Raw genomic sequence first — 14,990 nt, 5'->3', positions numbered from 1 at the left:
CAATAAAGTCTAAAAATTGTCACGACCATCCAGCCGTCTTAAATATTTATAACAAATGGTTCTGACACTTTTTCAAAACAAATCTGTAATTATCTAATCATTATCGAAAAATCTCACCAATTTAGAAGTTCCGTTTTTACGGTACCTTTATTAGGAAATCTCCATTTCACCGCACTAATTTTTTTTTTTTACCTTTTCCACCTGTATTTCACAGTCAAGGCGAGATGGGATGTATCAACATATCAATGTACATTTCACTACAATTTGTATACAACATCCCTATGCATTCTATTCAAGGTGCCGTGCGTACATTATTTTTAGTGCATTACCTTTTTTGCGCTTGACGAGTAAAAATAATGATCGAATAACGATATGATCAACTTGCCTAAAATCGGTGACGCCATTTCTATTTTCGGTTCGTGATCGAAATACAAACAAACGATGAAAACCAATTGAAACTGGAAGAACGTTCAATTTTGAAATAACTTCTTCAAGGTAATGATTAAAATAGTTTTTAATGAAATTGTCTACTACATTTTTTGTAGGAAGTTAGATAAAATAAACATTTGAAATATAAAACCACAGAGGGCTTCTTGTAATACAAGTTTTATGAAGTTGTGTTTTGTCTGTGTTGTTTTTTATTTCAAAGATGATTTGAGTTTGATTAAATCATGTGTCGTCAAATTTGCTTGGCAAAGAAACTATTACATGTAGGTAAAGAGGAGAAAGGCTTTATTGTGTTAATTATTGTCTTTCTTATCACGTAAATACATGCATGTGTAACGGGATGGGAAAAATAATGGCGGACCAGACCGGGATTCGAACCCCGGCCCCCTGAATTTCTAGTCAGGTGCTCTACCAACTGAGCTATCTGGCGCCGGTATTCGAACCAGTCTGCCCATCACGTTCCTCCCCCTTAAATGATCCTTACCCTCGAAAATCAACCCAGGCTCTTCCCCAGGCAGGCGTTAACCTGTCAGTTCCAGGGGTTAGTCACGGCACCAGATGTAATGAGATGGGAGAAATAATGATGGTCAGACCAGTGTGAATATGGGCGCCAGATAGGTTAATTGATAGAGCACCTGACTAAAGATTCAGGAGGCACGGGTTCGAATCGCGGTCTGGTCTGTCATTATTTCTCCCATTCTGTTGCACATGTATCAATACTATCTACCAATACAATTTCAGGTACCTGGTCTACTCACTTGACATAAAATATGGGACTTCTTTAGCCATTCCACGGACAACTCAGGGATGGATGATGATACCAGTGGATTGGTGGATCCAGCTATTCTGGAGACGGATGGCAAACAGTTTGCTTACCAGGCCGTGGAATATGACAAGACGGGCAACTATCCTATGGCTGTGTTCTATTACAATGTAAGGATCATTTAGCATTTAACGTACCAGTATTCTGTTTTACCGACATCAAACGTTGATGCAATTAACCATGTTTGAATAAGTCCTAGCTGTTCATCGTATAATGTTCCATTATAAATACAATGTTATAAATGATCTCATATTATTTAGGATGTTAAATATAGTCATGCTGACCTGTTGAAGATGCTGTATTATCCTGACTAACTATAATAAGGGCATGTAAATCTAGTCTAAGATTTATTTAGGCCTAGTAATTAGTCTTGATTAACTGTTTAACTAAATAAAAATTTCCTGAGACTTAGGACCTACAATGTATAACAAATTGATTTAAAAGGATTTTAAAATCATCTCTATTAAACATGTTTGATAATCAAGGATGTTAAAAGCATCCTTGTAAAACATGTTTTATGATCAAGGATTTTAAAACTGTCCCTGTTAAACATGTTTTATAATCAAGGATGTTAAAATCATCCCTGTTAAACATGTTTTATGATCAAGGATGTTAAAATCATCCCTGTTAAACATGTTATTTTTATGATGATCAAGGATGTTAAAATCAAGGATGTTTAAATCATCCCTGTTAAACATGTCTTATGATCAAGGATATTATCTGTGTTCCAGGAAGCTGCCCAGGCCTTACTCTCAGCAGCTCTGGCTGGTTCCAAGCTCCCCAACATCATCAACAAAGCCAACGAATATATACTGAGAGCCGAGGAGCTCAAGAAAGCTAGTAAGTAAAATTTGGAAGCTGGCAATATTTTGTTTTATTACAATTTCTGATTACCATATTAGGCCCCTGAGAGAAGCATCATTTGCATTGCAAACTACCATGAGATGACCAGTTGTTTTAAATTTGCTCAGTGCATTGCCTTAAACAAGCATTGAATATTTCTTTGATATAAATTCTGATTGGTCATATCAAAATATGGTCACTATATTTGTTAATTATTTCATAACATTTATTCAGCTTATTATACAGTTAATCAAATTAATGTGTTTATTATTTCTTTAGAACCCAATTATCATCATTTTTTACAATTATCTACATAACTTTTTGTTATTGTTTAATCATTTAATTTGGTAACAGTTAACATGTTGATTACTTGCTAACAGTTAAAGGCCGAACATTTTACGAACGCCCCCTTTATTACCTCTACAAACTTCAAAAAGATGCCGCTTGTCAATCAAGTTTGAAACAATAGCACCCAGTTTGATTGACGTGATCGTCTGAGCGTAATCTTGCCAGGTCCGCGGATTTCTGTTTACTAGCAATTAACAACGTTATCTTTGATATCTTCCGTCATGTATTAAAAGGGGGATTAAAAATTGAATTTTTAACTACCTTCCTAAACAATGTCAAGGGCTAAACACAATGTACCGACTTACATTTTTAATGCAGAATTAATTTACTGAATTTTTTTCAATTGTACTTTACACACGTGTGCTAAGAGAAAATTCGGACGACGCAAAACATTTCTGTATAAAATCGCTTCGTACGGTCATTAGAACAATACCATATTCAAACTAAGACCAATTCTGACTAATTATTTATTTCCTGTGTGTTAATTTGCTTCCTGTGTATAGTGATTAGCAGCGTTTACGACCGCAGGTAGACTGCAAGCCCCGGAGGCTTTCACACCTCTAGAAATTAAGCCCCGCCCTCACCTGAGATTTACCACACGGTAAAAATGTTCGGCCTTTAATCAGTTATCAGTTCAATATTTGTAAACAGTAAACATGGTTAATATGTTTATTATTTGTTAACAGTATTGATTATTCTATTAATAATATATTTATTATTATTGTGCATTCATAGTAAACTCAGGAGGTGTAGTAACTCAAACCAGTGAGATTTAAAATCTGCGAGAATTGCTTCTCGAAATTTCATGTGGAAATTAATTCCTCTCATTTAATTAGGAATCTAAAGTATTTGATTATGCATTCACAGAAAACTCAGGAGCTGTCGTAACTCAAACCAGTGGGATTTAAAATTCCGCGAGGATTGGTTCTCGCAATTTTATGTGGAAATTAATTTCTCTCACTTAATTAGGAATCTGCAGTATTTGATTATGCATTCACAGTAAACTCAGGAGCTGTGGTAACTCAAACCAGTGAGCACAAGTCAAAAGAGAAGCTGGACATGGAGAGAGGGAACTTCCTCCTTCATCAGGCGTTTGATGAGGATGAGGCGGGTAACCTCAACGAAGCGAAGGAGCTTTACACAGAGGCTGTCGAAGTCTTCCTCAAAATTGTATGTCCTGGCAGAATCTATGATAATCACCAATTACCGATCATATTTAGGTCATAGTAAAATTTAGATTACAGAAAATAACATGGACTATAATAATGTGCTTAATCTGGTTTACATAGCTTTAAAAGTACATGTTAAAAGCATCTATAGATCATATTTGCCATCAATTTTTTACATTTATTGAGATGATGTTACTTTTATAGAGAGACAGTACCTCAGATAAAGGACTACAAGAGAAGATGACAAAAGTAGCATCTCAGGCCTTGGACAGGTAGGTATAGGTATATCCCTGGGTGGAGGAGGGGGGGGGGACATCTCCCCAAGTCAAGGACAGTTGTGATCTCCTAGGGGGGAGTACATCCTCCCAAGTCAAGGATGTCTTGATTATCTCCTCAAAAACCTTAAGGGGAGTACAAGGGTAGGAACTGTAAATTTTTGCTTTGTGGGCCTTGATTTATTATAAAACATACATGAATATCTTCATAATTCTAATAGGGCTGAGGATATAAAGAAGAAACTGTCTGCTTCCTCAGGGGTGAAGCCTCTCCCACCCCTAAACAAAGCGGGGGAGTATAATAAGCCCCCTCCCCTGGGGTATGGGGCTTTCTTGGACGATGATGATAAGGCATCCTTACCTGCAGGGAAACCCTCCACAGCAAACAACGCCCCTAAACGAAGTGGCCATCTTATTAACCTGGGGCCCACTGTGTATTCTAGAGAAGAAATCGAAGTTCTCAGGTAAATGAGTTTTTAAAAAAAGATGGGTTGTAATTTTAAAGTTATTTGTATTAGGACCTGTTTGAATTTAACATAAGGACCACCATTTAGAGATGAATTTTCAATTTTCTCTCAAATTTATTATGCCATGTTCTGTAATTACATTTTGAAGTTACAAAGCTGATAAATTTAAGTCTTATGAAAAATTCAAAATACATGTAACTTGTTTTAAAATTTTTATGTCATGCTTAGTAAGGAAAAAACAGTGTTTGTAATTGGAAATCAGATCTGTGCAATGTTCAATTTGAATAGTATAAAGTATCTAAATGTACTGAATTTGCAAAAAAGAGGTAAGTTAGATTATTATTAAATGAAAGTAGAAATTCTACAAGTTGTAAAAGTTCAAGGCATATTGAAAATGCTGGCTTTTTGTGTTTTTTGTGACTAAAAGAGCAAGGTCAATTAGAAAAGTATTTTAATATCTTCATTTGATAGTAAAAAAATCTTTTTCAAATCAATTTTAAAAAAATTTTGAAAATTATTTTGTGTTTTACAGGAAAACTTCTTTCATCAATGGAAGAGAATACGTTCCTTTTATGAGTGTGGACATGAAGGAAAAATTTGCATATCCTGTTCCTTACAGGTATATATTGTAGACTGAACAAGTACAGTAATGAAAAATTGGTTGATATGGAATATCAAACATGTCAAATATATATTTTTAACTTTATAACATTTTTTTCAATGGTTTGGTCTATTTCATGTTGATATTGTAGAGGGGGAGTAAAGAGTTCATGTAAATATTTGTTAAAGCTTACTAATTACCTGACCTTTAACCTTTACCTGACCTTTCAGTGACAAGTGCGGTAAGCTTGCCCTGTCCCCCAAGCAGCGAGCTGACCTCCAGGGTTGGGTGAGGCCAGAGCAGTTCTGTGATAACCCACAAATTATCTACACAGTCTCCTGCTACAGCATCAAACAGGTCAGAGGTCATTTTTTGAAAACATTTATTCATTAAAAAACTGTTTAAAAAGGGGCTGATCATGTTATGTTGTTGAATTATGAAGACTTCGTTGTGGCTTACTTTTGTTAAAATTTGAGAGTATACTTTACTAATGAATTAAAATCCTCCATAAATTTGGAAACAATTGTTCAAGGAATCTTTAAAAAGTGTCTGTAGTCCACAGTAATTGGCGATCATAAATTCAAAACATTCTGTAATATAATATCTTGAATATTTTGATCTTAGGAAGTCTGTAGTCCAAAAACCTATGGTTCTGCAGCTGCTTTTATTAATTGCAGGCTTATATACTTGTAGATAATTCTTATGTTATTATATAATTTTTAATCAGTTTTTGTTTCCAGACCATTGTATCTGACTGTAGTTTTGTTTCATCCCTTGCCATTAGTGCTCAGTATGAAAGACGGTTCAAGAAAAAACTTATCACAAGGTCAGTGAGTCTGAACCAGTGCTACAGCATGACGTACATGTACTATAGATTCCTTATTTTACGCAAGTACATTGTACTTAATTCCACGATTCAACTGTTTTGCATCGAATCACGAGAATAAAAAATCACAAAAGTCGAATTTTTATCATAGTTTCATTTACTTTACATCTGTCTGAAAAAATAAAAGCAAAAATTTTAAATCTGCGAGATGTGTTTCTCGCAACTTTATGCGGATAATAATTATTCACCTATTAAGGAAATCTACAGTATTTGTATTGTTAATTGTGAATTGTAGCAAGTACCTGAATGTCTCTAGTTATACTGATAGATGCTGTTAATGCCATAAGATACTAGTACATGTATAAGTGTACGTGTCAAGTTGTTCTACATTATGTGAAGTTAAATTATTACTTTACCTTTTGTTCTTTTGTCTTTTGATTGTAAAAATGAGGGTGTTTTTATGTTTATTGTAGCATCATCTATCCCCAGAACAGGAATGGAGACCCTGTGTATAATCCCTGTGGGAAATACATGGTGAAACTCAACATTAATGGTGTACCAAGAAAGGTAGGAGAGAGAGAGAGACAGAGAGAGAGAGAGAATCATTGAACTTGTTTGTGCCATTACGATAATTGATATTTAATTTTTTTTTTCAAGAAAAAAAAATTAGCTACATATCAGACAGAGACATTTTATCACATGATTATAATTATCCAGTTTAGATAATTTTGAATGAGAGAGAGAGAGAGAAAGAGAGAGAGAGTATTGTTGAACTTGTTTTTGTATTCTGATTATGGTATGTTATTTGTTATTGATATTTACAATTTAATATATAGAAATTAATTTTGTTATTCAAATGATCTATTGCTTGTACTGATATAAGGGTATGTTTTACCATTCTAGGTGATCATTGATGACTTTTTCCCAATGGGGAGAGGTGGGGAGCTCCTCTGTTCTTTCTCTAACAACAAGAATGAGTTATGGATCTCCCTCCTAGAGAAAGCCTACATGAAAGTAATGGGTGGTTACGATTTCCCGGGATCCAATTCAGTGAGTACATCTACTGTACTTTGTGTGGTTTCATTAATATTCATGACCATCATTTAAAGTAAATTTTGTGAAATGCAGCTTTGAAGATAAAGAAATTTATCAACAATGATTCTATCAATGTAAATTGCTGTCATGTTTCACCTTCAATGAACATTTTTATTTTTGTTGATCCGCTTACATTGTAACATAAAATATGTGAAAATTGGTATTAAATGAAAAATGTTGAAATAACTTTTTTCTATACATGCTCCCTACCTGTTACATGTAGGTATAATAAGATGGAGAAAAAATACATAATTGTATTACCCTATAGTAAAAGTATAATGTTTAACATTCTCATTATACCATTGAAAATTTGCATATACAAGCTAGTTTATAAAAATCTGAGAGTGAGTGGAAATAGAAAAGCTTCATAATGGCATAATGACCCATATTATTTCAGAACATAGACCTCCATGCTCTAACAGGATGGATCCCAGAAAGAGTAGCCATCAAAAGAAATTCTGAGGATTTTGACAGAGACAAGGAATTCAAACGAATCCATGACAGGTTTCATAAAGGACATTGTTTGATCACCATAGCAACTGGAGAAATGCATGATAGTGAGGCTGACAGAGCTGGCTTAGTGCCAACTCATGCTTATGCCATGTTGGACATTCGAGATGTGAAAGGGAAAAAACTCTTTATGTTAAAAAATCCCTGGAGTCATTTACGTTGGAAGGGGAATTTCTCAGAGAAAGACCTAATGAATTGGACTCCAGATTTACAGAAGCTGTTGAATTATGATCCCAAAAGTGCCCAACAGTATGATAACGGTATGAACATGTATACATGTGTAGATTTATTTATAGTATTTTATAGTTACAGTACCAATTAGACCAAACCTAACACCAGAGTAAACCCGAACTGCTTTGGGCTATTCGGGGTTTACTTTGGGTTTACTCGATAATTTCTTTGAAGTGTGAAGCAGACCTGCATTTTATCTTACCATCTTACTGCATGTAATTCCTGCCCCTTGTATATTCCGAATACACATGTAGCGTCTGCTTTCAGGGGTATACTTCTGACTGGGTTTACTCTCTTTGTCCACTCTGGGTTTACTTTGGGTTTACTCTGTGTTTACTCTGGGTCCACTCTAGTAAACCCGAAGTAAACCCAGAGAGTAAACCAAGGATTTAGTTTAGGTTTACTTTTTGTTTGGTTGGGTCTGTTCGGTACTGTACATGTACAGTTAAGGGTTTTAAAATTTTGGTTTTTTAAAAGTCTTGTAATAGTTCATTTGCTTCTATAACAGAATATTTAGAAATATTATTGGTTTCTTTTGTTTTATTGGTTATTCAAGATTTTCAAGGTGTCATTTCCTGTGTGTTTTTTAAAACAGGTCATTACATATTTCAAATATGATGTAATTTTTTACAGGGGTGTTTTGGATTGACTACGATTCTTTGTGTCGGTTTTTTGATGTTATTTACATAAACTGGAACCCAGAGCTGTTTAAATACACAACATGTACTCACAGGTAAGATTCTAGTCTGTCTCATAGCCTTCCTCTACCCCACTGTCAAATATGGAGATTGGATATATTCAGTGGTTAGATTGACCTGGGTAGGTGAGAAGAGGGGAGTGAAATGTGGATAGGTATATAGACAAAAATAATTAACAACCCGTTAAACAAGTCAGGATCTCTTGATCTTGGGAAATGTTCCTGGTGACACCCTGGATGACCCAAGTTTGATCCATAGTTGGTTACAATACAGTGATCATTGTAGCAATTTGGATTAATTCAGGCTTCTGACTTTTACACAATGTTTTTATATTGGCTCACACTTACACATGTTCTATGGTTTACCAGAAAGGTGTATGTGTATGCATTAAGTATTAAGCCACTTTTTTTTAAAAAAAAGTCTTTTCTCTATCAAGCCAGCCAAAATGTTTTGTTATGTTATATATAGTACATGGGCAGCAAAGGAAGGGCCTAAGAGAGATTCCTATAACATCAGTGATAATCCACAATTCCGTCTAGAAATCCGAGCCAATCAGCCGGCGGCTGTCTGGATTTTGCTGACTCGACACATCACAGACAAGGTACAAACCAGTATCTCTCTCTGTCTTTTTGTAATTGTTAACGGCACATAGATAGATTATATGCGTTCCTGATTTTTCTTTTATTTGCTAGGGAAAAAAAATTGCCTGAACCAAAAAAACAGAACAATTGAATCTGTCTCTCTATTCATAATTGAAAGCCAGGATCTTTACTTTGGCATTGCTAAATAAAACTTGTTGTTCACTTTGATGAAAAAGTATACAAGTATTACCCAAAGAATATTAGGATTAAGGATGGGGGCATGATTTTATTGATTTATTTATCTGATGTTATTGTTTTAAGGTGTAATATCCCTCTGCTATTAATTTTGCCATAAATTTTAAAAAAATTTTCATATTGATTTTCATCAAAGTCAATATCAATCGATTCATATGAAACAAATATTAAGTGATGAAGCGCTGCTAGATTTTTCAAAAAATGATAAAATGTCTAATCATGATATGAAGAAAACTAGACATAGTGATTAGAAAAAACAAAATTTTACCATCGCAGAATAAAATTAAAAATCCAAAATGTATATGAAAATAATATATAGTAATATACATTTTCAATTCATATTACAAAACACATTGAAGCGCTGCATTTTAGTTCAGAATAACACTTTGTTGTATAGGTTTGCAACAAAAATTGCTTCAATCAACAAGAGTTATCTTTCTTTATCATAGACTATTGAAGGTTTTACTTACATGTTTTACATACAGTGCAAGAAAAATTGCCACAGTTTCTTAAATTTCAGAAAAGGTTTTCTTTTTTAAATTTGGATAAGATAATAGTAAATGGATATATATATTTAAGAAATCCTAAAAATGTAAACCAGAGCATTTTGTTAGATGTAACACAAAAAGGGGATCAAGTGAATAATCTTCCAGTAATTGGTATGATACATGTACATGTAGCAATACAGGGATATACTGTCTTGAATCAAATGAGCTGAGATATTAGGGGTTTTTTTTTCAATTTGTTTTCCCATATCTGCTTCCTCAGAATAGAAAAGCTTTATTCAATTTTAAACATTTGAAATGTTATAAGTTATAATTAAACGATTTCAACAAAGTCTAGAATTCGTAATGTCTAGGTCACATTTTTCCCAATTATAATTCATTCAGCTCTGTGAACGAGCTATAGATAGAGAAATAAAAATATTCAATCCAAATATTCTCTGGCCTAAAACATCAAACATGTACCGTACATGTACTGAACAAGTATATAAAATTTAGTTATATTTAAAAAAAAGAATAAATCCATCGGGAGGGGAGAGGGGGAGGAATAGTCATGTAGATATTGCCTCATATATACTTTATCATTATGATACATTTCTTGTAATATTTTGTAAAAGTTTTCTTTACTTTTTTGCCCCCCTGCTTCAAAAGAGCCATGGGGTTCAGTTCTAATTTTCTTTTTCTATCTTTGAATTCAAATAAGTGTATCGCCTTCCAACATAAATTGGGACCATGCACCACCTCCCTTGTTGTTACATGCATTAATAATTGTGAGTTAACAGAAACAAAGTGATATTATTTTCTACAGAAGTTATCTCTCTTATCAGAGGGACATTCCACCTTAAGATGTATGACAGATGGATGGATCAATAATATATTGACTAATTTTGTAGCATAAAATGGAAAACAGAAAAAATATGTTCAAATGAATGCATGCATCATCACATGATGAATACAAAGTGAAAAATTAAGATTTTCTTGTAAAACATTATTGATTTATATTTTATTTCTAAAGTACATGTAATTGAAGACCAAAATTATTTGAATTCCTGGTAGGATGACTTTGCTGATAACAAAGAATTCATCACCCTGCTGGTTTACAAGTCGGAGGGAAAGAAGGTCTTCTATCCCTACAGTCCCCCTCCTTATAAAGACGGAGTCCGAATCAACACGCCTCACTACCTCTGTAAAATGGTGGAAGAGAAGGGAACCAGGCAATTCACGCTGGTCATATCGCAGTACGAAAAGAACAACACCATTCACTACACACTGAGGGTGTTCTCTTCCTGCGAGTTCAGCCTGAACAAGATCGTGGACCCGTATAAAAAGCAATATGAAAAGAGGGTAGGTTGTGTGTTGTTAGAAATCTTAATAGCTAAAATTGAGAGGGATTCTTTTTGCTAGAATAGTATAATTTTATAATTTTTTTGATATGATTTATGGATAAAATCGGCATAGATCTGTGATATAAAACAAAGCAAAGATTTTAGGTACTTTCAAATGAGTATGATGTTGAGAAAAGTCTTATCTGAAAATATTTTTTATGAATGATATTTCAGAAGATTTATTAGAGTTCTTCTCTAAAAAGGCATATTTTCAGTATCACATTGTATAAATTAAGTAGGTTAATTTTGTCCTGATATATTCTTTCCCACTCAACTTCACTCTTATTTGCCAAATTTAAGCTTGGCAAATATGATTAGCCCACTAAATAGGCAAATAATAATATTTACAAGAAAGCCTATTTAAAAGCCTATTTAATTTACAAGGACAGTATAGAATTTGAGGAAATTCATTTTTAGTGCCTGCTGGCAAAAAATCATATGGTAAATTATTAACCTTATAACTATGGGGCAAACCATTTTCAGTTCAAGAGGGCAAAAAAAAATATTTTTTGTGAATAACATTTATTAACCAAGTATACAGTAGTGAATCAGGTGTGTTTGTGTGTTTGACCAGGTGAATGGCCAGTGGAAGGGTCGTACGGCGGGGGGCTGTGGTAATTACCGGGACTCCCACTCCAACAACCCCATCTACCAGTTCCGCCTGGACAACAGCCACACGGACAACTACATCCTGCTGGAGCTACTAGGACCCAAGTAAGTGTCTCCCTCAGTAAGTAAATAAAATGCAAATAAATGGTCAGTTAAAAATACTGTTAACTACTCACTGGTTTGTGATACCTCAAGATCTTAATGTCAATGAAAGCACATCATATTTAAAATGTTATCCTTCAATGTTTTCAGATTTTCAAATGTACCACATTTGACCATAAAATGCATTTTAAAAATTCTTAGGAAGGTAAAAAATATAAAAACTCTTGACTTGTAGCCGGTGCTTTATGCTGTTAAAGATGTTGAAAGTTGAAACGCCAGTTATTGATATAGAATTGTACATGTAAAAATATTTCTATTAGAAGGTTTGTATGAAGGTTATTGAGCCCATGGAGATATTTATCTCAAAGGAAGATTTTTTCTCTTAAATAAGATAAATCAAATCTTATCTGCAGTGTGTTTTTGTATGTGACTTGAGCTGTTTGATTTCAGACAATACAGCGTGGGGTTTGAGGTGACATGTGTGTCAGAAAATGTCCCGGGAGCTCCCGGCCAGTTCAAAAAGACAAGTTCCGGTGATTACAGGTAAATGTGTGTTTATGCAGGTAAAAGTTGTGGTTATACATTTGATAAATTCTAAAAGCTACAGGTACCAGTAAATGTGTGTTTATACATACACATATAAATGTGTGTTTATTTATTTCATAAACTCTGGAAAATGCAGGCATATAAGTCTTATACATTTTACAAGTTCTGGAAACAATAAAGCATGACTGTATAATTTTTTCCTGTAATATATATTAGACTTCAAATTTGCATTTTTCATTACATCATTGACTTGTGCAGTTATCAAATGGGCAGTTGAATTAATTCTTTAAATACACTTTTATGCATTTTGAGGTATGATAAGTTGATTTATATGATTTTTGATAGTCTCAATATAGAGATTTTCAAAATATTTATGAAAAAAATGTTAATGGTTATGATGTACCAATTATGATGTACCAATAATGATGTACCACATGATGATAAAATTTTTCATTTTACAGGAATGGTTACTGTGTGCTACAGATGGACAGGATCTCAGGGGGCGTGTACAACGTGATGCCCAGCACCTTCCTCCCCGGACAGGAGGGGCCGTTCTTCCTGGACATCAGTAGCGCGGGGCCGGTCACTGTGGCTCAGATACAGTAGTGCTAGAGGTTGTTGGGGGTGGGGTTACAGGAGGAGCAGTGAAACAAAAGACAAGAGGGACTGTTTTTCTTGGATAAATAAAGTGCAGATGAGATTCGACCACCATATTTCTGATACAGTAGTTGCATACATGTTGGGCAGGGGGAGGGGTTCATAAAGCCAAGACAATAAGCCTTTTAGGATAGTCATTCCTGGGTATATGTGGTGCATCGTGACCCAGATGATAAAGTAGTGGTATTGGATATGAGAGAAGGTTGTTTGGGGTGGAAGGAGCAATGAAGCAAGAGGGACAACAGAGCTGTTTTTCCAGTTACCATGGATACAGTGGTGGTAAATGATACAGGGGGAGGAGGAACAGTGATGATTTTTATTCCTAGATAAATATTGTGCAGATCCTGTCAACATGGCCCAGATAGTAGGTTGGAGCAACAGTGAAACAATATACTTTTAATTCCTTGATATCCAGTACTGTTAGTCCAGTGTTATAGAGATAAATCGCTATAGGTTTGGGGGTGGGAAGGAGCGGTGAACAAGAGACATAAGGGACAGCGTTTTCTTTGATATCAGTGGTGATTGTCCTGTCACATTGGTCTTTATACAATGAGAGAGAGGGGAGAAAGATGTACAGTCATGTAGCATTCAGACACCAAACAATATCAAACCTGTCTGATATATCTCTAATATTCTTTATTGTTGTCAGAACAACTTGAAGAGTGCATGGGGTTGAGAATTGTGGATTTTTTAGCGTTAAGGATTTTTCTTTAAAAGTTTTAAATGGGTCCGGGGTGTGTCGGAAAATATGTTTGATATTTTGATATATTATATTCAAGTCCTGATGAATACAGCATCAAAAGTTGACTTGAAATTGTAATATGCACAACTTTTTGAATGGATTGGGGTTTTTTTTATATGTTTATTATAATCATTTCATGTCAAGTAGTATGAACTTTTGAAAAGTATGAACTTGTGCATTGCATAAAAGTTGTTTGAACTACTCAAGTGAATATTAATAATCTGTGTCTTCTTGTGATATTTTTTTTTTCATTTGTTAAAATTATATATTATTGTTCATTTTATACATTAAAGCAAATGGAAAAAAACGTTGATGTCTTGTTTTGTTGTGTTATAAGAGTATTTATTTTTTTTTGGTATTGTTTATTCACCAAATATAAAACCATTTATTGTATAAATATGATATCTTTGTATTTATTCTGTGCATCATTGCATGGATCTAGAATTGGGTCCAGGAGGGCCCAATTCTATTGGAAAATTCAAACTTATTCAATGCACAAGTTAAATTACCGAAAATGAATAGGCCTCGGACGCCTTCTTCCAGGCAAACAAACTGATGTCCCAGACATCCCCTGTCCCTGCTGGGTAAAAAAATTCTGGATCCGCAAATTTATGTTTCCTATTGATGACCAAGGCTTAAGATAGAAGGATTTTACAAACTTGAATCACACTCGCATCTGACGTTATTTATTTATCTCAAAATGAAAAAATTATACTTTGCTTCATGTAGATGTATACATTTAAATAATAAAATGCGTTCTCTGGTGATTCATGCGGGTATGACGGTACTGACATTGCACAACAAATACAAAACCTACTGTGTAACGCTTATAAGAAAATTGGTTTGTTAAAAAAACTAAAGTTTAAAGCTAATCGTAAAACTCTTTCACTTACGTATACCTCGTTTATTTTACCACAGTTGGAATATGGGGAGGGTGTCACGCTTTTGATTCTGAAAAACTAGAGAAAGTACAACTGCACGCAGCCCGAATTGTTACTGGTCTAACTATTTTTGCTTCTAGAGAATCTTTGTATTTTGAAACGGGCTGGGAACCACTTATTGCAAGACGCAAAATTCAAAGGTTAAATATAATGTATAAATTGCACGATAACTTAGTACCTGAATATCTGTCAGATATTGTAACGGATATGCGATGTAATGCAGCTGCATATTATACGAGAAACTCACAAAGCTACAATATACCAGTGTGTAGACTGCAAATTTATAAATCATCATTTGTTACAACTGTGGTCAACGAATGGAATTCCTTACCTTTG

The 14,990-nt window shown here is 34.2% G+C and overlaps 1 protein-coding gene across 1 annotated transcript; it reads left to right on the top strand.

The window, feature by feature from the left end:
- Positions 1–400: 400 nt before the first annotated feature.
- On the top strand, positions 401–14,020 carry LOC128163510 (calpain-7-like). Its single transcript, XM_052827125.1, has 18 exons — positions 401–495; positions 1,189–1,380; positions 2,002–2,110; positions 3,462–3,631; positions 3,835–3,902; positions 4,127–4,369; positions 4,905–4,991; positions 5,204–5,330; positions 5,714–5,799; positions 6,273–6,366; positions 6,703–6,849; positions 7,292–7,664; positions 8,269–8,368; positions 8,802–8,934; positions 10,729–11,016; positions 11,632–11,771; positions 12,219–12,311; positions 12,776–14,020. The coding sequence occupies exons 2-18, from the start codon at positions 1,255–1,257 to the stop codon at positions 12,918–12,920; spliced, it is 2,529 nt and encodes an 842-aa protein (XP_052683085.1). The 5' UTR covers positions 401–495; positions 1,189–1,254; the 3' UTR covers positions 12,921–14,020.
- Positions 14,021–14,990: the final 970 nt, after the last annotated feature.

This window comes from Crassostrea angulata, chromosome 9 (assembly GCF_025612915.1).
Source record: "Crassostrea angulata isolate pt1a10 chromosome 9, ASM2561291v2, whole genome shotgun sequence".
Classification (NCBI taxonomy): domain Eukaryota; kingdom Metazoa; phylum Mollusca; class Bivalvia; order Ostreida; family Ostreidae; genus Magallana; species Magallana angulata.
Note: the sequence above shows the minus strand (reverse complement) of the source record. Positions and strands in the feature narration are given on the sequence as shown.

Coding starts and splice junctions, on each gene's coding strand:
- LOC128163510 (XM_052827125.1), top strand. CDS start 1,255: ATGGATGATGATACCAGTGGATTGGTGGATCCAGCTATTCTGGAGACG. Junction 5,800..6,272: donor AAGAAAAAACTTATCACAAG/GTCAGTGAGTCT, acceptor TGTTTATTGTAG/CATCATCTATCCCCAGAACA. Junction 11,017..11,631: donor AAAAGCAATATGAAAAGAGG/GTAGGTTGTGTG, acceptor GTGTTTGACCAG/GTGAATGGCCAGTGGAAGGG.